The 23,054-nt window shown below is 25.9% G+C and overlaps 1 protein-coding gene across 2 annotated transcripts in view; it reads right to left on the bottom strand.

Moving 5' to 3' along the window:
- The window catches only part of LOC135925395 (suppressor of lurcher protein 1-like), a 41,626-nt gene extending 25,746 nt beyond the window's left edge, over window positions 1–15,880 (bottom strand). Inside the window, exons 1-2 of one of the 2 annotated variants that reach the window (XM_065460688.1) lie at window positions 15,864–15,880; window positions 2,427–2,515 (exon numbers count right to left, since the gene is read on the bottom strand). In XM_065460688.1, coding sequence (XP_065316760.1) covers window positions 2,427–2,493 — 67 coding nt within the window. In that variant the 5' untranslated portion in view covers window positions 2,494–2,515; window positions 15,864–15,880. Of the gene's footprint in view, window positions 1–2,426; window positions 2,516–14,216; window positions 14,366–15,863 lie in introns of those variants that run through there. The other variant, XM_065460687.1, reaches the window with a different exon arrangement.
- Window positions 15,881–23,054: the final 7,174 nt, after the last annotated feature.

Below are 23,054 nucleotides of genomic sequence, written 5' to 3'. Positions count from 1 at the left end.
AGTTTACCAATGTTAACTTATAGCCGTAAAACAATATACAAAAATATAAATATATTATATTACTTCAATCCTATCTAATCACTCCTCGCTGACAGATTTCTGCTAGAGATTTGGATCATTTAAAAATCCTAAATTTTATTATTATGATTAGCTGGGTTTAATCCTTAACTTTCAAGGTATATTGATTAAACCAATTAAAAAGATATAACTTAAATTTCTTAGGAAAAATTTTTAAATACAATTTTTTATGTCTTGTATTAGTTAATAATAATTTAAAAAAATATTAAATATTGAATTGAATATCTTATTATTATTTTCATCTATATAAACATAAATGTGGGCGTTCATGTTAAATTAATGAAAGGAAAAGTTTTTACGTGGTAGGCAAGGAAATTAAAGTCGGCAATCTCAAGAAGTAAAATTATTTTTTACAACGGTTGAAGGCAGAATAATTTATTTTAAAAAATCAATATAATAGCTAATTTTTTAAAGTAAGAGTATTTCGGATTACCCTGCAATCACAGTTAGAGCGAATTCGCGGTAAAGTATGCAAAATATTTCGCCGTGAATTTGCGCTATCTGCGAGTTAAGGGTTACATGGAATCTGGGATATATTTAATTTATCCATCCGCACTAATGGAAAATATTTGTATACTTTGCTAACAAAGTTATAAAAGAAACGTATTTTTTATTTAATTTATCCATCCGCACTAATGGAAAATATTTGTATACTTTGCTAACAAAGTTATAAAAGAAATTTATTTTGAAGAAAAATACGTTTCATAGATAAAAAAAAAGACGCTAAATGGGTATATTCATAAATCTAATGTTGTTGAACGGCTTGTTTTGAGCCGATTTTTAAAAACGGCTAACTCTTTCAATAATATATGTCTAGAACTTTGTTCCTTCTGCAAATAAAATCTTCAGGCTTGCGTAATATTATTTTGGATGAAATACTGAGTTAGCCGTTTTTAAAAATCGGCTCAAAACGAGGCATTTAACAACACTATATAAATCTAATGCTTAAAAAATGATTGAAATATAAATCTTAATATAATTTTTTTTTTTAATTTTCAAACACAAAATTATCAATTCCCTAAATTGGCAACAAAATGATTACATTTTTTAAAGAAAATTTGAAATCAATTTCAATTATATCTTCCATTTACTAAATTATTTTTTCCCATACCATCAATTTTATCATTATTTTATTGTAAGTTTTATGAACTCATTTAATTAATGGCTAATCGAATATAAAAATAATGTAATATCATTTTGTAAGGTTTGATAAAATATGGCATTTTTTTATTATATTTTTTAATCTCGGAATTTATAATATATAAAAGTTTAAAATATAAGTAACTAAAAGTAAACTAATAAAGTGGCTACTAGAGGTCTGCATATGGCAAAATTTTAAAGTATACGGTCCGATTGGAATTTGGTATTTGCCCGGCCCAGTTTGTCCTAATTTGTACATAGCCCGGCTTGATTCTAAATTTTATGCTAACCCGACACGGTTATTTCAAAATTTAGAAATATATCCTATGGTAAAAATAAACAATAATGATGAGGTTTATGATTTTTTTATTGTAGCAAGAAACACAAAAATGTAGGTAATCAGGGACGGACTGACCAGTAAGCCTAGTGGGAAAATGTCCCACGGGGTCTCGAGACCTTTAGGAAAGAATTTTGAGGCCTTTGGAGGAAAAAAGATAGTTTTTTTTTAAAAATTGGTATAAAACTGGGATGTGAACTCGGACTCGAACCAGGAACTGGACCCTTTTTTAAAAATAAAGGGTTTAAGGGTTCTAGGTGTCAAAAAAAATATCAAAAAATTTTCTCCTTTGAATTCATGAAAAATAAATTAAATTTTTTTTTGAATAATCATTTTTTTATTTCTATTTTTCAAAATTTTCTGGTTTTTATACTCCTATTTTAACGGTAATTTCTTGTTTTAATTTATATCAATTTTAGAATGTGATATATGTTTTGAATTTTCTAGTGTAGGTAATAATTTTTTATTATAAATGATAATTATATGCTATATAATATGATGATGTTGCTTATCTTGTTTTATATAAGTGAAACGTTCGAATTTGCTTGAAAGGTGTATCCCCGCATATCTGTAGATAACCTACTAGCCTGCACAATTTGGTCATAAACTTTTCAACTATTTTGAATTTATTTAAATGACAATTACCAGAATTGACACGCGTTTTGAACTGATTACGCGGGGTTTTATAAATTTTAAACAAAATATTTAAAAAAAAACGCCAAAAATTATTTAATCCAAGAAATTTGCGATTCAATTGTCTCTTATTTATACTTGAGAACTTTCCTTAAAAAGTCTTCTTGATCAGTCATTTTAATCAAGGATTTTTTCTTTTTTAAAATAACTTATATTTAAAAAAAAACATTATATTTACTTAATGAAGAAGGACTGGTCGGGTTAACAAAATATCCCATTGACGCAAGAAGGAGGGGCAATATCATATTCACGACGACTCATTAATAACTAGAATAAATTATTATTTTTTGAAATAAAATATAAAAAAATAAAATATGTAAAAATTGACACATCCCGTGTTTTTTTTATAAAAAAAAACCAATCACATTTTGGCAGACAAGTTAAATATTATAAATTAATTTTAAAAAAAATTATCCTTTAAATAATATCTTTTACTATTTTTACTAATTATATTTTTTTTACTTGATAGAATTAAAAATGATCCTTTTTTTTCCTCCTCGAATTATTCACATATTTATAAACCTTGTTCTCGTTAGTATTAATTATTTATTAGTATTTATATTATATGTATTGTAAAATCATTTAGACCATTCACATTTTTAAAATATTTGTACAGAGACCTCCATAGATTAATTAATCAGTATAGTATATTCGTATTTCGTAGGAAAATATTTAGAAATTAATTTATTATTAGATTGAAAAATCTTTACCCATAATTTTAAATATTATTTATAGACTTCTAAATCAAATAAAAATTTTACTACCATTTCACATCGAACTCGATAAACTGTTCTAAAATTTTCTTAGTTTAGATTTCGCTCAATGAAATATCCGTAAGTTTTAGACAAGCTCAAATTGAAATAGATGTTCTACTAATTGAATGCTTCAAAATAACTTTTTTTATGTTATGTAAGTAAGCATCATTGTGTTATTTCCGTTAGCCTGTATTTTTTCAATTTAAAATCTTTTTTTTTACCTGCCGTTAACTTTTAAATTATTTTTTAAATTTATATTAAAAAATCGACGGAAAAATGAATATATAAATTATGTTAAGTTCAAAGGTTTCGTGGCAAAATTGTCTGAAATTGATAGGATAGTACCCTAAACATGCCGAAATACATTTCCTGTAAAATAGGATTTTTGCGCTCAAGTAATGATTTTAAAGTTAAAAAAAAATAAAAAATTGACGGAAAAAACTAGTGTTATTAAATAGCTCGATTTGAGCCCATTTTTTAAAACGGCTAACTCAATATTTTAGCCAGAAAAATATACCTAAACTTGGAGATTTTGGTCATAGTTAACACAAGTTTTGGACATCTATTAACAAAAAAGACAAGGCTTGTGCAATATTTTTATGTCTAAAATTATTAACAAGAAATAAAACAAATAAGGGATTTTTGGTTATATAGCTTTTTAAAAAAAATATTATATTGGATGTTATACTCCATAAAATCAGATCGTTTCTAAAAAAATACGAATATTATTCGTAACTTTGAATATGGATAAGGTATTTTTCATTCGTTTTCCGAATGATCCAATTGGGAATTATTTAATAAAAGATATAGTGTAAAGCTTCTTTTTTTAAAAAAAAAAAATTAATATCTTCTATCTTTGGTGACCTTATAATTGGGCGACATATTTTTTTTTAGATTTCAAAGAGGTAATGCCGAGACTATAAAAACCTCCTTTGAATTGAACTAAGGAATTGGCATTATACTATTATTTTATACCATTATAAAACTTTAAATTTATATATAATAACCTTATTCATGCTATTTTTATCACAGAGTATGTCAATATTTTCTTTATATTTAATCAGTGATCATGATTGTTCTCAGAAAATTGTAGACTGCAAATGGCACAATTTTTAGGTCCGACCCTGTTGTATAATTTGGCCTGGCCCGGTCTGGTTCCAATTTTTACCAACTAGGCCAGGATTTTTCAGGTCCAGTGCGGTTTTTTAAAATACAAGTTATGACCCGAAATATTTATCGTTAAACACCAAATGGACCAAATTTATAAGATTGGAGAGGGATTAATTTAAAAATACTATACTTTATGGATTATCACTTCTATAAAATATCAGAATTCAACAATACGCCTAGTACATTATATAAGTCCTATTTCAGTCAATGATGATTTAACATATTTTAAGATCGAATTAAAATTCAAGATTATGATCAAAAATAAAAAATATGAACAAAAAACTTATTAATAATATAGATTGTATTTTCATCCTTATAGAAATAGGTTTATATTTTTGTACTCCAGATCAACTTTTTCTAACTTTTCCCCGCCCTTGCTTCTTGACCATATGAAGGAAATACAATTTATTTACCAGTAATATTTTTGCCCGGCTTAGCCCTTTAATTTTTTTGTAGGGCCCAGCCCAAAGCAGTCCTATCTACAGGGACGGGAATTATAGATCTCTATTAGATAATAATGATTAATAATAATAGTAAGAATATGAATATGAAATGAATCACTTTAGGTTATTTAATACTTTTGATGAAAATTTTAAATATAATAATAACAAAAAGATTAAATGTTATATAATTAAGCTCATAATGAGAAATAATAAAAGATTATGTGTTATCCTACGACACTATCATCAGTGGGGTTTCTTAAAATAATGTATAAATAATAATAAATAGATATAAATCTTTTTAATTTTGATATGTTATTTTAATCATGTAAGTAATAACTGCATTAATGTACTATATATATACACTTATAATGATTTTTTTTAAATGCATATCAGATTCAAATTTAAGCGTTATTGATTTTTTTTCCGTATAATCAAGTGTAGAGCAAGGATTAAAAAGCCGTTTAGAATCGGCCGACGAGTAAATATTGGAAATCATAATCATCTATGTCTATACATATAATTCTAAAATATATATTATTTAATTATTTGTTTTATTCATAAGATTCTAGATGCTCAACTAAAAAGATATATCAGTATAAAGTTTGAATCTCATGCGTAAATTAGTTATATTTAGCCTACCCATATTTTAAATTATAAATTATTCCCTTTTTTATAATGTTTCATATATTTCCTATAACATTTCTTTCACTCAAAATTAAACCTATATCATTGATAATCTTTAGGACTAGTAAAAATGTGCTCAGCACGTCTGAATTTAAAGGACGCCTAGATAAGTAGAAGATTTTTTTAGTATGTCTATTGCTTAAATAATGAATCGAGGTCTAACGGATATAATTAAGCTAATAGGGTAATAAATAAGTTGATTTAATTATATGAAATAAAAAAATTTAGAAGGAAAATTATCGAAAAAAACATAAAAATATTTGTATAATATATAAAATACGATTATATCTTTAAACTTATACATATACCTTTAAAAATACGAATCGTATAATTATATCATTCTTAGGTTGCTTCTTATAAGCCACCTGCTCAAATGCAATGCTGTCGTTTCATAGAAATAGTTGTTAACATTTGTGGCATATCCAAGGATCCACTCATTGACCTCTCTTATGGAAGTTTTCCTGCGGATATCGACACCTTAAATTTTATTTGAATATTCCTAGGTAGAAGTCATTCCACATATAACCTGCAGGTTTTTTTAGAGTAACTCCAAGCACCCCAGCATATTATTAGAATCTCAAATAGTTTACATGGGACCTGGGACTTTGCTTAACGTAAAATTAAGAATAATATTCCGATTTGGAAAATATTTTTTATACCAATCGTTATAAATACTAGAGATGTTTGACGGTTAGAATATATTTTGGTATATATTATAAGTTCGCTCGAAATTTTATACATATTATATCTTTTATTTATTGCTCTACATACCCTTATATGTTATTATGCCATTTTTAAAAGTCTATATCTTTTTTATCAATAAACGATCTAACTTTTATCTTTAAAAAAATAACCTACAATTCATTTTTGAGAAAAATAACCATATAAAATGCCGACTTAGTCAAAATGTAAATTAAAAAAATAGGCTTCCTATATAAAATAAAACAACCAATCTATAAAATTGTTTGGTCAAATTTTCTAAAATTCCTATTTTTGTGCTAAATGCATTAATTATAAAATAAGGTCAATAATTTATCAAATAAAACTCTTTTTTTAGTTTGCTATATAATCAAACATTAACGATCTTCATTTATAAAAAAAATTATCTTTTTGTGCGATTTATAAATATTTATTATGCTATTAGAGGAGAAAATTTGACGACATTTTTCCTTTTTAAGTTATAGATGAAAAAAATATATAGGCAATAATCTTTTGTTTAAAATAAAGTTGCAATGTTTATAAGAACTTTCATTGTTTTCCTATCCATTATACAAAGCATATTGTCCTGATAAACAAAGCAAAGAACTTCTTACGTATATCTATATTTATCTGTATGCAAGAAGAAATGGCGTAGACACCCCCCCCTTACCCCCCCCCCTCCCTGTCATGGAAAATATGATTTGGTATAATTTGGTGTTTTCATAATCTTATATAATAAACTCTAGAAAAATTTTTTACTTTCATTTCTTTTAATTAGTAAAACTCCCTCCTTCCTATCTATATAAAACCATTTCAAATTTTTTTTCTTCTATTTATGAGTGTGAAAAATCTGTGAATAAATAATACCATAGGTATATTTAATTTTTAATCAAATTTCCAATTAAAAACAATTTGTTTTAAATACTTAAAAAAATTAAATTGCGATACGCTTCCCAAGGAGGTTATAATTTGCATAAGATTGCCATTCGACCTTTTCTATTTTAAATCGTAAAGGTGCATTTAGTATTAATATTACATGATAAACAATCGCTCAAACTTAGCGCCTGGGGTAAAAAATTAGTCAATATAATCGTTTTCATTATCAGGACAACCAATCCATCTTATCTGATATCACATTTTCCAAAGATGCCACAAGTCTATTTTACTACATTTTTATGCTACCGCTACTACATTTTAAGAGTATCAAAGCTACAGCCAGACACATCAAGTCTAATATTTTGAAATATGATAAAAAGTTGATATTTTATAATGATATTGTTATAGTGCTACTAGATTCTTCGTTCTATCTTGAGTCTTAACATTAATTTTGGCAATTTAATCGTAATTTGCTAATAAATTGTTTATATTTGGTGAAAAAATACCTTAATATATTTAAACATAATCGATTCTTGAATCGCAATTTAAAATCTATTATATAAGACTCAGCCTAAGGCGCATCGTTATTTTTATTTCATATATAACTAGTTTTTGTTTATTGACTGGAAAACCCGACTAATTATGTATACTAATCAGCCAGTGCTTCTGTAATTTCCCTTCTAGAATAATGTCAATCTTGGCAATTTTTTTTGCCAATAATGGGTTATGATTAAACTATCTACCCGGGTTGAAGCACTTAATGTACCACATACGCACTAATTGTTGATATAAATTTCAGAGACTTCCCGCTTAAGGTATGATATAATTTTTATTTAAATTGTAAATCAGGTTGTGGCTGGCAAAATTGAATAAAAAATAAATATGTGAGACATCAAATATTTATGCAATCTATATATTTATAACTTCTAAATGCTAATTTTGATAATTTACTTCTTATTCTACCAATAATCTTTCCCCTCTTTGAACCGTCTACCAAACAGAATAAGGAAATAAAATGTGCTAATAAAGCACTACTTAATGGTTTGATATAAGTTTCAAAATTAATATTTCCAAGAGCTTCGTGCATTTCACGCTTTAAGGGTAACATCATAGTTTTCATTTTATTTATAACGCGGTTTCTTTTTTGCTGTTCTCAAATTATTCTAGCATGATGCTAATTTTGGGAATTTTTTATTATTTTGCTAATAAATTTTCTTTATATTTTCTACCAAACAGATTAAAGTAATATATAATTAGGTAGGCACTAAACATTGATAAAATTTTCAGAATAAATGCTTTCAGTGGTTTTTTTTACTAATAACTTGGCCAAAATTATATAACTAATAAATTTTTTCCTTTATATTGGCTTTTAAACAAATTGAAAGTTCATAAGTACTAATAAAGCACGCATTGGCATACATTTTATAACTAGTGCTTCCAATCATCTAACTTGATATTAAGATATTACATATTTTAAAAATTTTTTAAATAAACACGGAAAAATTAATATCTAATCATAATTTATTATGAGATCCGACCGAAGGGCAGAGAAATAGATTTGGGGCTAAGCGCCCCAAAAAATTTTATAACCCCCTTCCCTCCTATGGATAAATCTTGCCTACGTCACTGAACCTGTCTAAAAGATATATAGTATATTTATACGCTATCAAAGATTAAATATAAATATGATAATTAAATAAAAGTGACTCGTTCTCCTGGTCTTGTATAATACTTTATAAAGTTCATATAAAAGTGACTTGTTCTCCTGGTCTTGTATAATACTTTATAAAGTTCATAAAAAAGTGACTTGTTCTCCTGGTCTTGTATAATACTTTATAAAGTTCATAAACTTATAAAACCATGATTTAGTATAGTATAAATTTAAGCATCTTACATTTTTTTTCTTTTCTCTTCTTATAGTACATATATTAGTATTAATTAAAGAAATAATAACAATAAGAAGTATATTGGGATTTTTAAAAAGAAAAGTTAAACATAAAAAGGAAAAATTATCGGTTCATAAACTCATTGTAGATCATTCTCTTTTAAGAGATATATTTTTGTTTATAACGATGTAAAATATAATGTTTATCAAATGAAATATTTCTTTACATAATAATATAACCTTTTAATCCTATTACTGAAAAATTCATACAAAATAATGTTATGGTGAATTAACAAAAGCAAAAAAAAATGATATGGTTACCTTATATATTTCAGAAACTAAATTATTGGAATTCTCTAAGATGCTATTCAAAAATCTTATTTATAAATTGTTGTACAATAATTATATTGGAACTAAGTTTTTAAATCTCAACTTCGAATATCTCAAAATGTGGAATTTGGATAATTCAAAATTAATTAAATTCAGTATAGATTGTTTGTTATTGTTAAATCTTAACAAATTAAATGGTTTATGTCCATATCCATTTCATCTAAACGCTGCATATAATTAATAAAACTTTTTGAACAATTGATGTTTTTTTTAAAAAAAATTTAGTATAATTTATTTAAGTGATTTTCACTTTCAAGATTTTCATGTATATTTATTAATATTCATATCACATATATTTTAATGTATATTATAGTAACGTAACTATAAGTTTTATATAATGTATATTTTTAATTATTTTCTATATACTATATAACTATTTATTGATGAATAAAAATAAGTGCTTAAATTATTATAAACCGAATAATGCGATTTATAATAAATGTTAACAGAAATAGTTTAAAATCATTATAGATTATAATATATTTAATCCATAATAAAAAGATAAATAATTCTTTTCAGCTTCATATTCGCAATAACATTATTCGGAAATAAAAATTTTTATAAACTTATTCTCTTAATCTAAACTAGTATATATTACATAACAAAACTTATGAATAAATATGCTTTTCTAAAAAAAAGTTTGATATAATTGAGTTAGACTAATTTCCAGTTATAAGATAAATGAAGCACAATATGCAATTTGAAGAATTAAAAAACTGACCAGATAATAACGCAGAAGGGTAATATCTATTATTGAGATCAATTTTAATATAAAATTATTTGATTTATTTATTGCTAATCCTTTTAAATATTTTGTGACAATGATTATTTGAATATTATAAATTTCTAATCTTTATTTAATATATTTGAATTCTCATTTATTAGGAAACACTTCCACACAGAATTCATTAAGCATTTTCCAAACTATGATAACTACATAAATAGCTGTTATCAAGATCCTTCCCTTCTTAAATTTGGGGACCAACCTATCTCACTGCTGAAGGTATTCAACAAGGGAACCTTCTAGGTATTATTTTGTTTAAGTTTTAATTGTATTATTGAAAAAATTAAAAGCAACTGCAAGCTCGATTTTCATGTTTAATATATCGAAATCGATGACGGTATAGTAAATGATTCACCTGTGAAGATTGATAAGGTCTGCTGCATGATAGAAATGTAGGAGTCTCTATTGGTCTTGGGTTGAATATAAACAAAACCAAATTCTGGCCATTAGAATCGGGCTTTGAAAATAATTATAGTTATAAGAACATCTTGCAAGATATAATCTCCCACCTCGGATCTTCTATGTGGTACAGGAACGATTATTATTTTTAAAAACCTTAACTAGCTTCAAAAATTTGAGAAACTTTTATGTCCTTTTTTTCTCACAAGGTGTATTTCCTAATAAAAAACGTTTCAACTTTCCTAAAATTCTTTAAGCCTTAAGATCCACTGCTATCTTCAAATTTACCTGAAAACTTAAAACCTACGAGTTAAAAATAAAATAATGGAAAAAATTGCCAATCTTCGTTTCCCTAAGCCACTCCATTCAATGGAGGAATCGGAAGGTTTCTAATCGATTTGCAGATTTATCTCTTCTAGGCTTGCGAGTACTGCTATCCTTGCTCTCGTTCGTTTTCAGCAGACTATTTACTAGGCTTTCTCCTTTTGGTGTAACAATGCACCTGACACTCCTCTTTCCACTTCAACCAAGCAGAAAAATTGGAATGCTACCATGATTGCAGGTTCCGCTGATTATCTTTGCATCAACTTGCAATCTGGCGACCATACCTCTTTTAGTGCTTTGATCGGTTCAGGCCATAATTTTTAACCTAAGCCTAATGCTGAATGACCAAGAATTTAGTTTTACTTTTGTTATTCATTTAAATATCACAAGCAGCAGATTTTGGAAGACATTAGCTTCTATGCATCAGAAATAGTGGGCAAGTTCCTCGATAATTCAGCTGGGATTCCCTCAACGACGGAGTTCATTTTCTTTACAGACAATAAAAGACCGGAGATTATCTTAGGAAGATGGCAAGATCCTAGTTTGGGGTTTTTCCTACATCGACCCTTTATCTCTAGCTCCATCAAACCTTAACATATATTTAGTAGCTACAGAAAAATTGAAATATGATAATTACACGGACACATCTGATCAATATTATTTAATATCAGTCATCAAGACTACTTTTACTACTTTTTGTTACTCTTAAACTTTTTGTTCTCAATCTCAAGACCTAATTTAAATCAAAGCAGAGGATACAAAATAAGGATTTTATCTTCGTCAAAGACTTGCAATCTAGCCCCAGGTCATTGAATCAAATTTCCATTGCATTATTAACTCATTCTCCTTTTGATTTTGTTTCAATTAAATTTACTATTTCTTATGCATGTTTTATTATATGTTAAATTTGTCAAATTTATTGCATTTTGTAGACTATTTATTTATATAGTTTTTTTTAAAATATATATGTTTATTTTATTTAATAATATAATTTGGCATAATTATTAAATAAATTAAATAATGTTTACATACTTTAAAGTGTTAAATTTAACTTTGTTTTTATTATTTTTGCTAAAAAAAGCAGTCATGTTTGAATAGAAAGACAAAATCTTTGTATATTGATTTGACATGCCCCAAGTTCTCACTCACGACAAGAAATGATAAAATTAAAAAATAATAGTTAATCTAGTAATATAAAACTCATACATCTGGTAGAATAGGGCAAACTTTGAATTGATTTTTTTGTTTACTAGTTAAGCTAGCTTTTAAATGTGTAGGTAAAAATGCTAAAATAAATTTGGTTAAGTTTTTTTAAACCTTATTTTAGAGTTGGCCAAGTTAGGTGATCTAATAACATTATCGTTGGGGCGTGTACATGGATATTTATAACCATTCGCGAAGTCTAATAAGAATAAGAGTAGCCAAAAGGACTTGTACAAAATGACCTTTTTTTACAGGCTCTAGACAGATGCCAGGTGCGATACATTTAAAATCACAAATAATAAATAAACTTAGATCTTAATTAAAAACAGATTTAGTATAATCTTAAAAAGTTCAATATATCATTTAATTTTGAATATTTAACAAATGTTTAGGATGAATTTAATAAATAAATTTTTAAGAATGAATGGCCGTACAATTTGCTTACCGTCACGTAGTCCACTAATTCGTAAGCAAATCAAAAAATAATTTATATTAAATAACTAAAATAACCAATTGATTGTCAATTAATGAATATAGCAAAATTATATAAAACCACCCCCAGCTTAAAAAAAGAGGAATAATACATTAAATATAAATATGAGAGATCTGCATAGGCCGAAATGTCTCGGCCTGGATTTTAGAAAAATATTTGGGGCTTAGTCTGAGTTATTTTTAAATTTTAAGCCCAAATCGGGTAAAATTATTGCATTTAAAAAAATTTCGCTTCATTTATAAATTGTTTCAAAGGAAAATTGAAAATATGAGGCAATAAATAAAGGTTAAACTATCCATCTTATGATATCTCAACTGATTATTTGATAATTTAAAAAAAAAATTAAATAAGCCGGACACAGGTTTAGTAAAAAATATTTTTAGGCCCGGCCCAGGTTTAATATTTTTTTTATATATCTAAACAAGCCATGTTTTTATTTTAAAATTATGTCATTTTATAAAACGCTCCGGATCGGGTTCTGGGCCTGCATCTCTGATTAATGAAAGTGTAACGTATATGAGATAGATAGATGGATAGAAGGGTGTTAGGTAATAAGATTCATGAGAATAATAAAAATAGAAAGTATCTCCACTAATGAAGAACGATAAGAGTGTATAATTAGTAAAAAGGTATAGATATCCGGTTTGCTACAGTTTCAATAACTAAAAAAGATAATAAATCACATAAGTGGCCATTTATGAATTATTCATTGGATCGAGATAAATTTTTTTAATGACATTAGCCACCATTTATATAACTATAATTAATAACCAATAAACAATATTATTATATTTTTTTAAATCAAAATCTTCAATCATCTATACACAGCAGACACAAATCACCTAAATACTATTTTTTTACCCAGTAAATAAGTGTTCAAAAGGTAATCAAATCGTTGATAAGTGAAATATAAGTGCATATTAGGGTATATAATATAAAGCAACTAATCACTCATTAATAAATTTTCATAAATACACAAAAATATGTACAAATTTTTAGTTTTTTGCTGAAAAATTTGCTTACAATATATTTTTCATATTAACAAGAAGCGAAAATTTTTTCATCTCTAATTAAACTGTATAAGGTGGCTTGGTTATCACTCTATTCCACTTTTGGTCTAAAATTGAATTAGGATCAAAAGTTAAATTAAAAAATTTATTGTCATTTATTTTTATTAAATTTTCATGAAAGTTGACTTAATAAATCTTTATTTGATTTTAAAAATATACCATTTAAAAAATTTATGTCTAAAGGCCTGCTAGCTTCCCTAGACTGAAAAAAATATATTTAATAAGCATTTTATATTCTAGAAATCATTAAATAAAGATAATGAATGAATGAAATATATATTATTTAACATATTTTAAAAGTCAACTTGAAGAGGAACTACTTATTTTTGTCATCCCATTCCAAAAAATATATTTAGAATCGCGGTAACTAATTAATCTAACATCATTATAAATAACATAAACCATGTTTTAATCATAAGATGATTATAACCTGTTTGATTTCTGTCTTATATATCATTGGTCTATGTATGATTTCAAATCTTTGTAAAACTGTATATATATTAATTTTTTTTATTATTTTTCAAATCCAAGGAAAATTTTAATCTTTTTAAAAATAGCAAAATGTTTAATTTCAAAGCTAGTTTATTTACTTATAAGATAATTTGATAATAAAAAAAATTCCGTTTCATTGAACGAATTTGTTCCCCACCACAATGTTTTTAAAATAAATTTTACAAATTACATTTGTCCTGACCTGAGTTCAAGCAAAAGAAAATTTTAAGTAAAAAAAATATATTATTTATATTTAAGGGAATATAATAATTATAGTATTGCGTAATAGTTAATACCTTACCTTAATTATTCCAAAATTTCGTTAAAAATGATAATTGCAGCAAAACAGTATGTTATCCGCCAGAATGTTAATTTAAGAAATTTCTTCATTATCTCTATTTTTCGACTATGTAGTGATTTATATTTTAATATACGAAAACATGGGTCAATATTTATTTAATAATTTTTATTTTGATGAAATTAAAATTATATATTTTTTTAAATATAACCGATTTTTTTTATAATACAATTACTATATATATATCCCACAACAAATATAATAAAGAAGAATATTTTTTTATAATAGATTATTTTAAAAAAAATATACATTTAAAAAAAATAAAACAAAATACATGTATATAATGGTGAATCGATACACAATATTATGTAATTTTAATTTGTCAATAAATCACTTCTTCAATAATATTAGATTAAAAGTTTTAAAATTAGTCAATACAATAATATCTAATAAAACTAGAAAAACGCTCAGCCCTCTTTACATAGTATCAGTTCAAATAAAGTTTCTTTTAGCACTAGGCCGATAAAATTTACTTTTTAACTCGTTATATGGCATTTATTCTTCTTTCTTTCAAGCGATCGCGAAAATATTCGTACAGATATTGTTAAAATGTTAGAAAATCGGCTTGCTAAATTAAACCTAGGAGGAAACCTTAAAAATCCTGTTTAAAATTTATATGGAATAAATTTGTTTCACGGGATGGCTAAGCTGTTTTTGCTAGGTTTATTATATAAATATGGTTTTTATGATTGGAAATTTTTAGGATATCTTTAGAGATTTCTCTAGAAGGATTATTATAGTTCATCAACCGAGTCATCAGACATAAACTCACAAAAAAAAGCTTTTCTTATTATCTTGGAAGATGAGTTATGGCATTAATTTCCTCTTTATAAGCCAAAAAATTTAAATTTTGAGTTTTTTTTGTAATTTTGCCCCGAGCTGAACCAAAAAATTTAGAATTTTTCTGGGAAGGTATCAAAGATTTATTTTGCAATTATGATTTAGCAAAATACAAGATGACAGCTTAAAAATTCTATTACTCTTAAAAGAAAAATTTGATTTGAAATAATTATAATAATAAAGCTTAAAACATATTAACAATGAGCCAATATATAAATATAAACGAATATATTAACCGGACTTATTCGAAACATAAGTTCAAGTTAAGTCGATAAATAGAATAATGATGACAATTCCGATGTCTAAAATATTGAAATTGATGTTATTTCACGCCCTCTATATCTAATAACTAAATTATTGTATATTCATTACTTTTTTTAGTTATGATAAATAATCAATATTTTAATATGATAATTAGATATAAGCTTCTGAAATGCCATTTAAAAATATATATAAAACCCTTAATAATATATATAATAAAGGTTATAAATTGAGCAAAAAAAAAACTAGAAAGCTGATGATTTGAAAGATATAAATATTTTTTAAAAAGTTTTATTAAAAAGAAAAACTATTCTAAACTGTTTGTTCATCTTATTAAAAACTCCTCTTTCTTCTAAACTTTTTGTTCATCTTACAATTTCCTAATTTCATAATTTTAAATGTACAATTAGGGAAAGAAATATACATTAAAAAGATTCTAAATATTGATTATTTTATTATGAATTTACAAATTTAAACTCTTTTACCTACCAAGTTCCCCAAGATAACATAATTAAATATGGAGTGTTTAGAATTTTGAAAGTAGCAAGTTATACTATTATACTCCCCACCTTTTAATTTCTCTATTTTAAGTTAAATTAATGGAAAAATTTCTTTGAATAAGTTTTTTTACATTCACTCCTTTTATTGTCATTTATATAAGAATAGCGAAATAATACCATAATATTTATTTAATAGATTGCCAAAATACTTTTTTACAAAATTTAAAATCTAGCTTGTAAAAATGATTTACATTTTTTTTTGGAAAGAATATTATAATATTTAATTTATAGCCTGTTTTTCTGCGATAAAAGTATTTTGTGTTTATATTTAATTATGATTTATCCAATTTTTAAACACTAGTATAAAGTTGTATGTGTTGAGAAAAAGAGGATATTTTTCGAAATATGAGAGGGAGAAAAAAAATTATTCAAGTGAAATGTTGAAAGATATAGTAATTTAATTTATGAATATTATAAATATAAATATCTTACGATTCCCAATTAACATCTATAATATAATATTCAGAAAAATGGTTCTTTTCTTCGTGTGAAATGGAATTAATATTCCGAAAAAATGGATAGAGTTATTCTTGAGATTTTATGATATGAGAAATTCAAGTGAGTTCTGTTAAAAAAAATTAATAGTTGAATTACGATCATATTTTTGTATCGATTTAACTATCATACGAACCAGTTACGAATATGAATTCTATGTTAGACATACGAATTAAAAGTAAAACAATTAGAGTGTACATGGATTTTAAAGGTGATATTTTATCTAATCATTTATTCTTGATTTAATTTGCATTAATTGTTTAGATCAGAATGCAAAAAAAAAGAATTTTTACAAAGCAGAGCTCATAAAATAGTTATATATAAATTAAATCAATGTGAAAGGAAAAATTATATTTCGAAGAAGAAATTTATAAAATATTTATCGGTGAGTTTGTGTCTATTAATCGATGCACTTTAAACTCTATCTAGTATTCTTCTAACATGCGTCTATCATAATTACATTCATTTTATTTAACGCTTCAGAAAAACGAATAAAATTAAAGTTTATATCATTCTTCTTGTATAATGAGAAACTTCTTATAAGATTTTGGGACTCATGTAATAACAGTAATATTTAATAAAATAGATAATTACTATTTTAAAATTACTATTATTTTTATATTGAATTAAAATGCATTTGAAAGTTATGATGGTATTATGTATATTGAACTAAAAATCTTTTAAGAGCACTTAAACAAATAAAATGAACAAGCAAATAATTAAATTATATATTTTTTTTCATTCAATAAGAGTGTCTTCTGAATTTATAATACATTTAAATTATTGCATTATATTTATTCTAAAATTAATAAATATTTTATCTAAATTTAATAATAAAAAAAGAGTCTATAATATAATATTTAAACTTAAAAGATAAAAATTCTATATAACTTCATTTATTAAAACATGGAAATTTCGTCATAATATAAAAATACTAAATGAAATATTTCCGTATATAAAATTTCTGCCTTATCTAAATTTCAGTTCAGTTCTTCTAGAAAGATTTTGGGTTGGTTGAAATTTATTCTTAAATATATTTGATTAAAGTGAAACCAAATTATATTGACCTTTAAAATATATTCTTTTCTTCCCTTACAATTTAGATTTAAATCCTATTTTTCATTCATATTTCTTATATGTCCTTATACAGTTAATTGTTTTAATTACCATTGGGTGGGACCAACGCAATTTTATCAAAATCGCCAAAGATTTAAAATAATTGTCTCGTCAGAATAAATGCGGATATATAATGTAATAGTTTCATATGAATCAGAGACCTGCAAAGGTACTATTTGCACGGCCCGGCCCGGATTTTTAAAAATATATTACATTTATTTTTAATTTCTATAGCTAATAATGGCGATTTTAAATATTTGGTTTTAAAATAAGCAATTGTTAGTTTTTAAAAAAAATTTATTTTAGGCCCGGCCCTGGTATTTAAACCGGCTACCCGAGTTGGGCTTAGGCCGGACTTGCAGGTTTCTTATATGAATATTATGTTAGCGTCTATGTTTTTTTCTCCGGCACTGTGCTATTTTTTCTACTTGTAAATCATTTTGTCTAAAATATTTTAGTTTTTTTTATTTGTAAAATATGTTTTTCCCGTAATAAAAATTGATATTAAATTGAGTTATAGACTCACTATCCTTATAATAATTTTTGGGGGATTTTATCTACCCATGATTTTAAAACATCTTGAAATATTATTTTTCAAATCTAAGCAGTAATTGGATTTAAAAAAATTTCGTGCAAATAATATTTTAGTTCTAAACCAGGATTGTCTTAGGATCATATTTACTGTGTGGAACAATATTTTCATAAATATCCCTTTATCCCCAAGGGTTCAACCTAATAAATTTTTAAAGAAAACTAATAATTGCTTACCAGTCTGATTTGGAGATTTGAATCATTACCCAAGTCAGGTAGCTATACTTATAAAAATTATGGCAATAATAGTCAAACGTATACTGGTTAAAGTAATTTTGTTTAAATTATTTTTGGTAAAATATTCTGAAAGTATTTTGTATCTTTTTGAAAATATTCTGAAAGTATTTTGTATCTTTTTGAAAATTTTCAAGTAATTTGTATTTAAGATACCTTTTTTCTGATTTTTATATAAAATTTAAAATGGTCACTATCATCATATTTTTTTTAAAGCATAAATTTAATTTATTTTTTGTTTTATAGAAAGAAAAAAACAAAATAAATTCCTTGAAGGAAATTTCGATACTTAAAATTTAATCTGTCATTATTATATTAATTAATTAAATTATTATTCGTCCCTGAATTATTACTGTGAGGTAATATCTAATGTAAGACTTAAAATGTGCCCATGACGTCAGATTTGTCTTTCGGAAAAGTAAATGGCTGGTATATTTCTATAAGTGAGATAATTCCGCCTATTCATTTGAAAAGCGCATTATTTTCTTCTGTAATACAACTATTATTTATATTATAAATACTATATTTTGACATTTATCCTCTTTATTATTTTGTAATTTCTATAAACAATGATTCAAAAAGTTATTCGAATTCATGCATAAATAATGATTTTCGCTTAATGATTTGCTATTTAATCATGCATAAAATGTCATATTTCCAAAAAAAAAGAAAAAAAGAAAGAAATAATACCAAATTATATATAGTAGTATTATCATATTTTTCGAATCACAAAAATTTTTATAATACATTTTTCCTTATGTTAAAAAATATTTAACATATTATCAAGGTTGTTACAGTTATTAAGTTCTTTTATAAAGTTAAAGAGTATGAATATTCAATTAGAAACTTTAAAAAAATATTATAGGCAGTATACCAGATTAAAACTCTTACTTAGTCAATTCGTGTATTGACAATATTAGTGTCAAAAACCTCCATTTTTTAAAAACGACTAAAAATTTTTTAGTCAATTAAAATCTACCAAAGCCCTAAAATTTGACCAAAAAAGGGCTAAACCTTTCTGCTCTCTACATTCAAAATCTCTATGCTTAGATAGTAATTTTAGCCATTTCAAAATAGCATAAAGTTTTTTACGTATATTTATTGACAGTGTATAAATTTAAAATGACTCATAAGTATGATGCCAAATTATCTGAATTTTGTAGGAAAGTATTTTACACATACTAAAGTGTATTTCTTGGGAAATTAAATTTTAAAAATTATAAAAAACAACTTAATTATTGTTTTTATTTTCCAACTTAAAATCATTTATTTAGCACTTACATTTAAAATCTAATTTTGCAGAAAATGCATTCCAGAATGTGTACAATATACATTTCTAAAAAATTTATATGATATTACACCATATTGCGCAATAGTACATATTATTGCTTTTCTTTCCTTGATTAGTCATATATAGTATTATATTTCAAAACTTGAGCTCTTAATTTACCTCTGAGAAATTATGTTTTTTCAATAATTTCCATCTGTTTTTAACGGAAATATAAAAATTAAAATATTTTTCTTAACAATTTTTTGAAATGAAAGGTGGAATTTTTTTTCAATTAATCTTTAAAAAAAACTTTTAATATCACATTTTTATTAATTTATAATATATATAACTAGTGTTTGCAACGGTCCGGTCCGATCGGTCGGACCGACGGTCCGGTCCGGTCCAGTCCGGTCTTATTAGACTTTTCGGTCCTATGGGACGGTCCCGTCCAACAACACGGTCCCACGGTCCGGTCCGGTCCGACCCCGAAGACCGATTAAAGAATATAAAAGTTTACTATAAATTGCTTTATAGTTAATGTGTATGTACATGAACATATAAAATATGATTATTTAATGCCTAACACTATATAATATCTAATTCATCGTTTACTTTTTATATTCTTCCGTTTCATTAAATTCAATATTCATAGTTTACTTTTTATATTCTTCTTTGATTAGGAATTTGTGTATAATATAATAAAAATGAATTGATGATATAATTGAAATATTAATAGGGTAATTTAACTATTCATTTTTAATAAATTTAAATGCAGAATAAAACTTTTGTAGCTTTATAAAAAAAATTTTTTTAGGTGGGACCGGACCGCCTGGACCGGACCGGACCGACGGTCCCACGGTCCGGTCTCATTTGACTTAACGGTCCATCGGTCCGGTCCCATTTTAGAAAAAAAGACCGACCGGACCGGACCGGACCGGTCCGTTGCAAACACTATATATAACCATATTCCAATCATAAAATATAATATAATTAAAATAAAAAAAAATTATTCCATAAAAACGAAATTACCTACACCCAAAAAACATGGATAATTATATTTTAAATTGGTAATTCCTACAAGTGAGCTATGCCAATCTTCGTTATTTAGGCCATCATCGGTCATACAATCCCTGCTTGGTTTATCCTAGGCCCCATTGGATCATTTTCATTGTGGTACATTCAACACATTCTTCTTGGGAGCTCCCACTGCCCAAATTTAACACCCATGCAATAAGCCCGGTCTAACGATAGTTCGATCACCCTTACCTTTAAGCCATAGTAACAACTTCTTATCACAAAGCACCCCTGATATGCTTCTCCATTTCATCCAGCCCTTCTGCACCCTACATTGACTTCTTCATGACAACCTCCATCTTGATGTATTGTAGACTTAAGATAGCCAAACCTTTCAACTTACGCGTATGGAACAAGTCATAATTCCTTGGCACCAACCTGCAGCGTTCGTTGCCAGATACACTATTTTAGAATAGCTAATATGGTGGCCATATTTCTCCAATCATTTCCCAAGCACCGGACCGCAGTGCTGCCATCACTTCAATCGCATATATCAATGTATACAACATTTACCAATGTGCTGGCTTCTGCAGGTCCTCGATGTTATAATATCGAGGATGAGTACGAAGAGAAAATAACTCTGACCCTTTATGTAGCCCAACTTCTATGGGAAATGGCCTTGAGTCTCTAACCACCGTTATAACCATTGAAGCAGAATCCTCGTAAATACATCTAAGGAGTTGCACATAAACCTTCAGGATTCATCTTTTGCGTATACACTATTATATTTGGTTTCTGGATAGAGTATCATTGGGATTTTCAAGGTTAATAAACACCATCTGCATCTCCTCATATTTCCCCATCAGTGTTCATAGGACAAAAATCAGATCAATGATCTAACAGACTTGTACAAAACCAAATTGATTCTTGGATACCTGCCCTTCCCCTCATAGTCTCCTGACAACAATTTTCCAAAATCTTCGAGTTATGGCTTAACAACTTTATCCCCCTCCCCATAATATAAATAAAATAATTAGTAAAACTATATTCAAGTGTAAAATGATGAAGAAAAGGTGAAAGGATGTTGTAAAGTTTATTATTTTGGGGAATATCATAATGATAGCTAAGAGTTTTCTCATTAAATTACAAAATTACATTTTATTTCTTTTTAAAATAAAAGAAAGGTGATAAATTTAACAAATTATTACAAATTGCATGAAATAGCTGAAAAATTCATAGTACATATATTTTAATATTTTTTAACACCTTGTTAAAAATAATAACTTAACAAATAGTAAATTTAAAATTTGTATATTACAAATAAAAACTTAATTAATTGGATTGGTATTTTTCTTAAAGTTATTATGGAAAAATAAAAACCTATAAATTTTCTTTTATAGATATTTTGTAATATCAAAAATACGTATTTTATATTTTTTTGTAAATTTAACATTCGAAATTTCGTAAATTTAATTAAAATAATTGGACAAAGAAAAGAAGATGAAAAGGGTCATTCATTAGTCTAATTAAAATAACCAAATTTATATCTCTATATAACGTTTATATATGTCGTATTGGGATATGTAAACCATGGAGATTCGGAATCTTTCCATTTTAAATCATTTATGGCGCGCGATTTTTAAATTTAAAAAATCTGACGAGTACCCACTTCATTATGAATTTTATAATTATACTCTTAATTTATATTTTTCATATAAATTACAAAATACACAAAAGTTTATGGCGAAGAAGAGTTTTGAAATTGATAGGATAGATTGCCTCTACATGCTAAAATAGATTTCCGGATAAATCGAATTTTTTCAAAAAACCGCCCTTAGTTATTAATTCTAAATCGATTCAAATCCCCATAGATTGCTTTTTTAAAATACCAGTGACTATTTTTTGTTAATATTGATAGCAATTGCCCTCTATGATTATTTTTTTTTCAAAAATGATTCCCATCCCGGCCCAAACAGATTTTGGGTCAGGGTTCATTTTTAAAATATAATTTCGGTTCGGGCTGGGTCGGGCCTATTATTTTTTTTTAAATGTTGTCGGGCTTAAATTTTTAAATATGATATCATTATTTAGTCAAATAAATTGATATATTTTAAAATCCTTGCAAGAGACAAGAGGGTTAATCTTTTTTATTAAAAAAATATTAAATTTTATTGTATTTAAATAAATTCGGATCGGGTGGACATATAATTTTTATTTTTATTTCGGGTGGAGCTTTTCGGGATAAATAAAAGAAAAATTTTGTTAGAAATCGGGGGACACATTTTTTTTGAAAAAAAATTTCGGGCTGAGCCTATCTTGAAAAATCAGGGCCTATGCAGAATACACTAAATTATAGGTATTTTATCCATCCTGTTTATTTTGTGATATAGTTCATTTCAA

Source organism: Gordionus sp. m RMFG-2023, chromosome 2 (genome assembly GCF_954871325.1).
Source record: "Gordionus sp. m RMFG-2023 chromosome 2, tfGorSpeb1-WG-v2, whole genome shotgun sequence".
NCBI classification, from domain to species: domain Eukaryota; kingdom Metazoa; phylum Nematomorpha; class Gordioida; order Chordodea; family Parachordodidae; genus Gordionus; species Gordionus sp. m RMFG-2023.
This window is presented reverse-complemented; position numbering and strand designations above follow the sequence as displayed.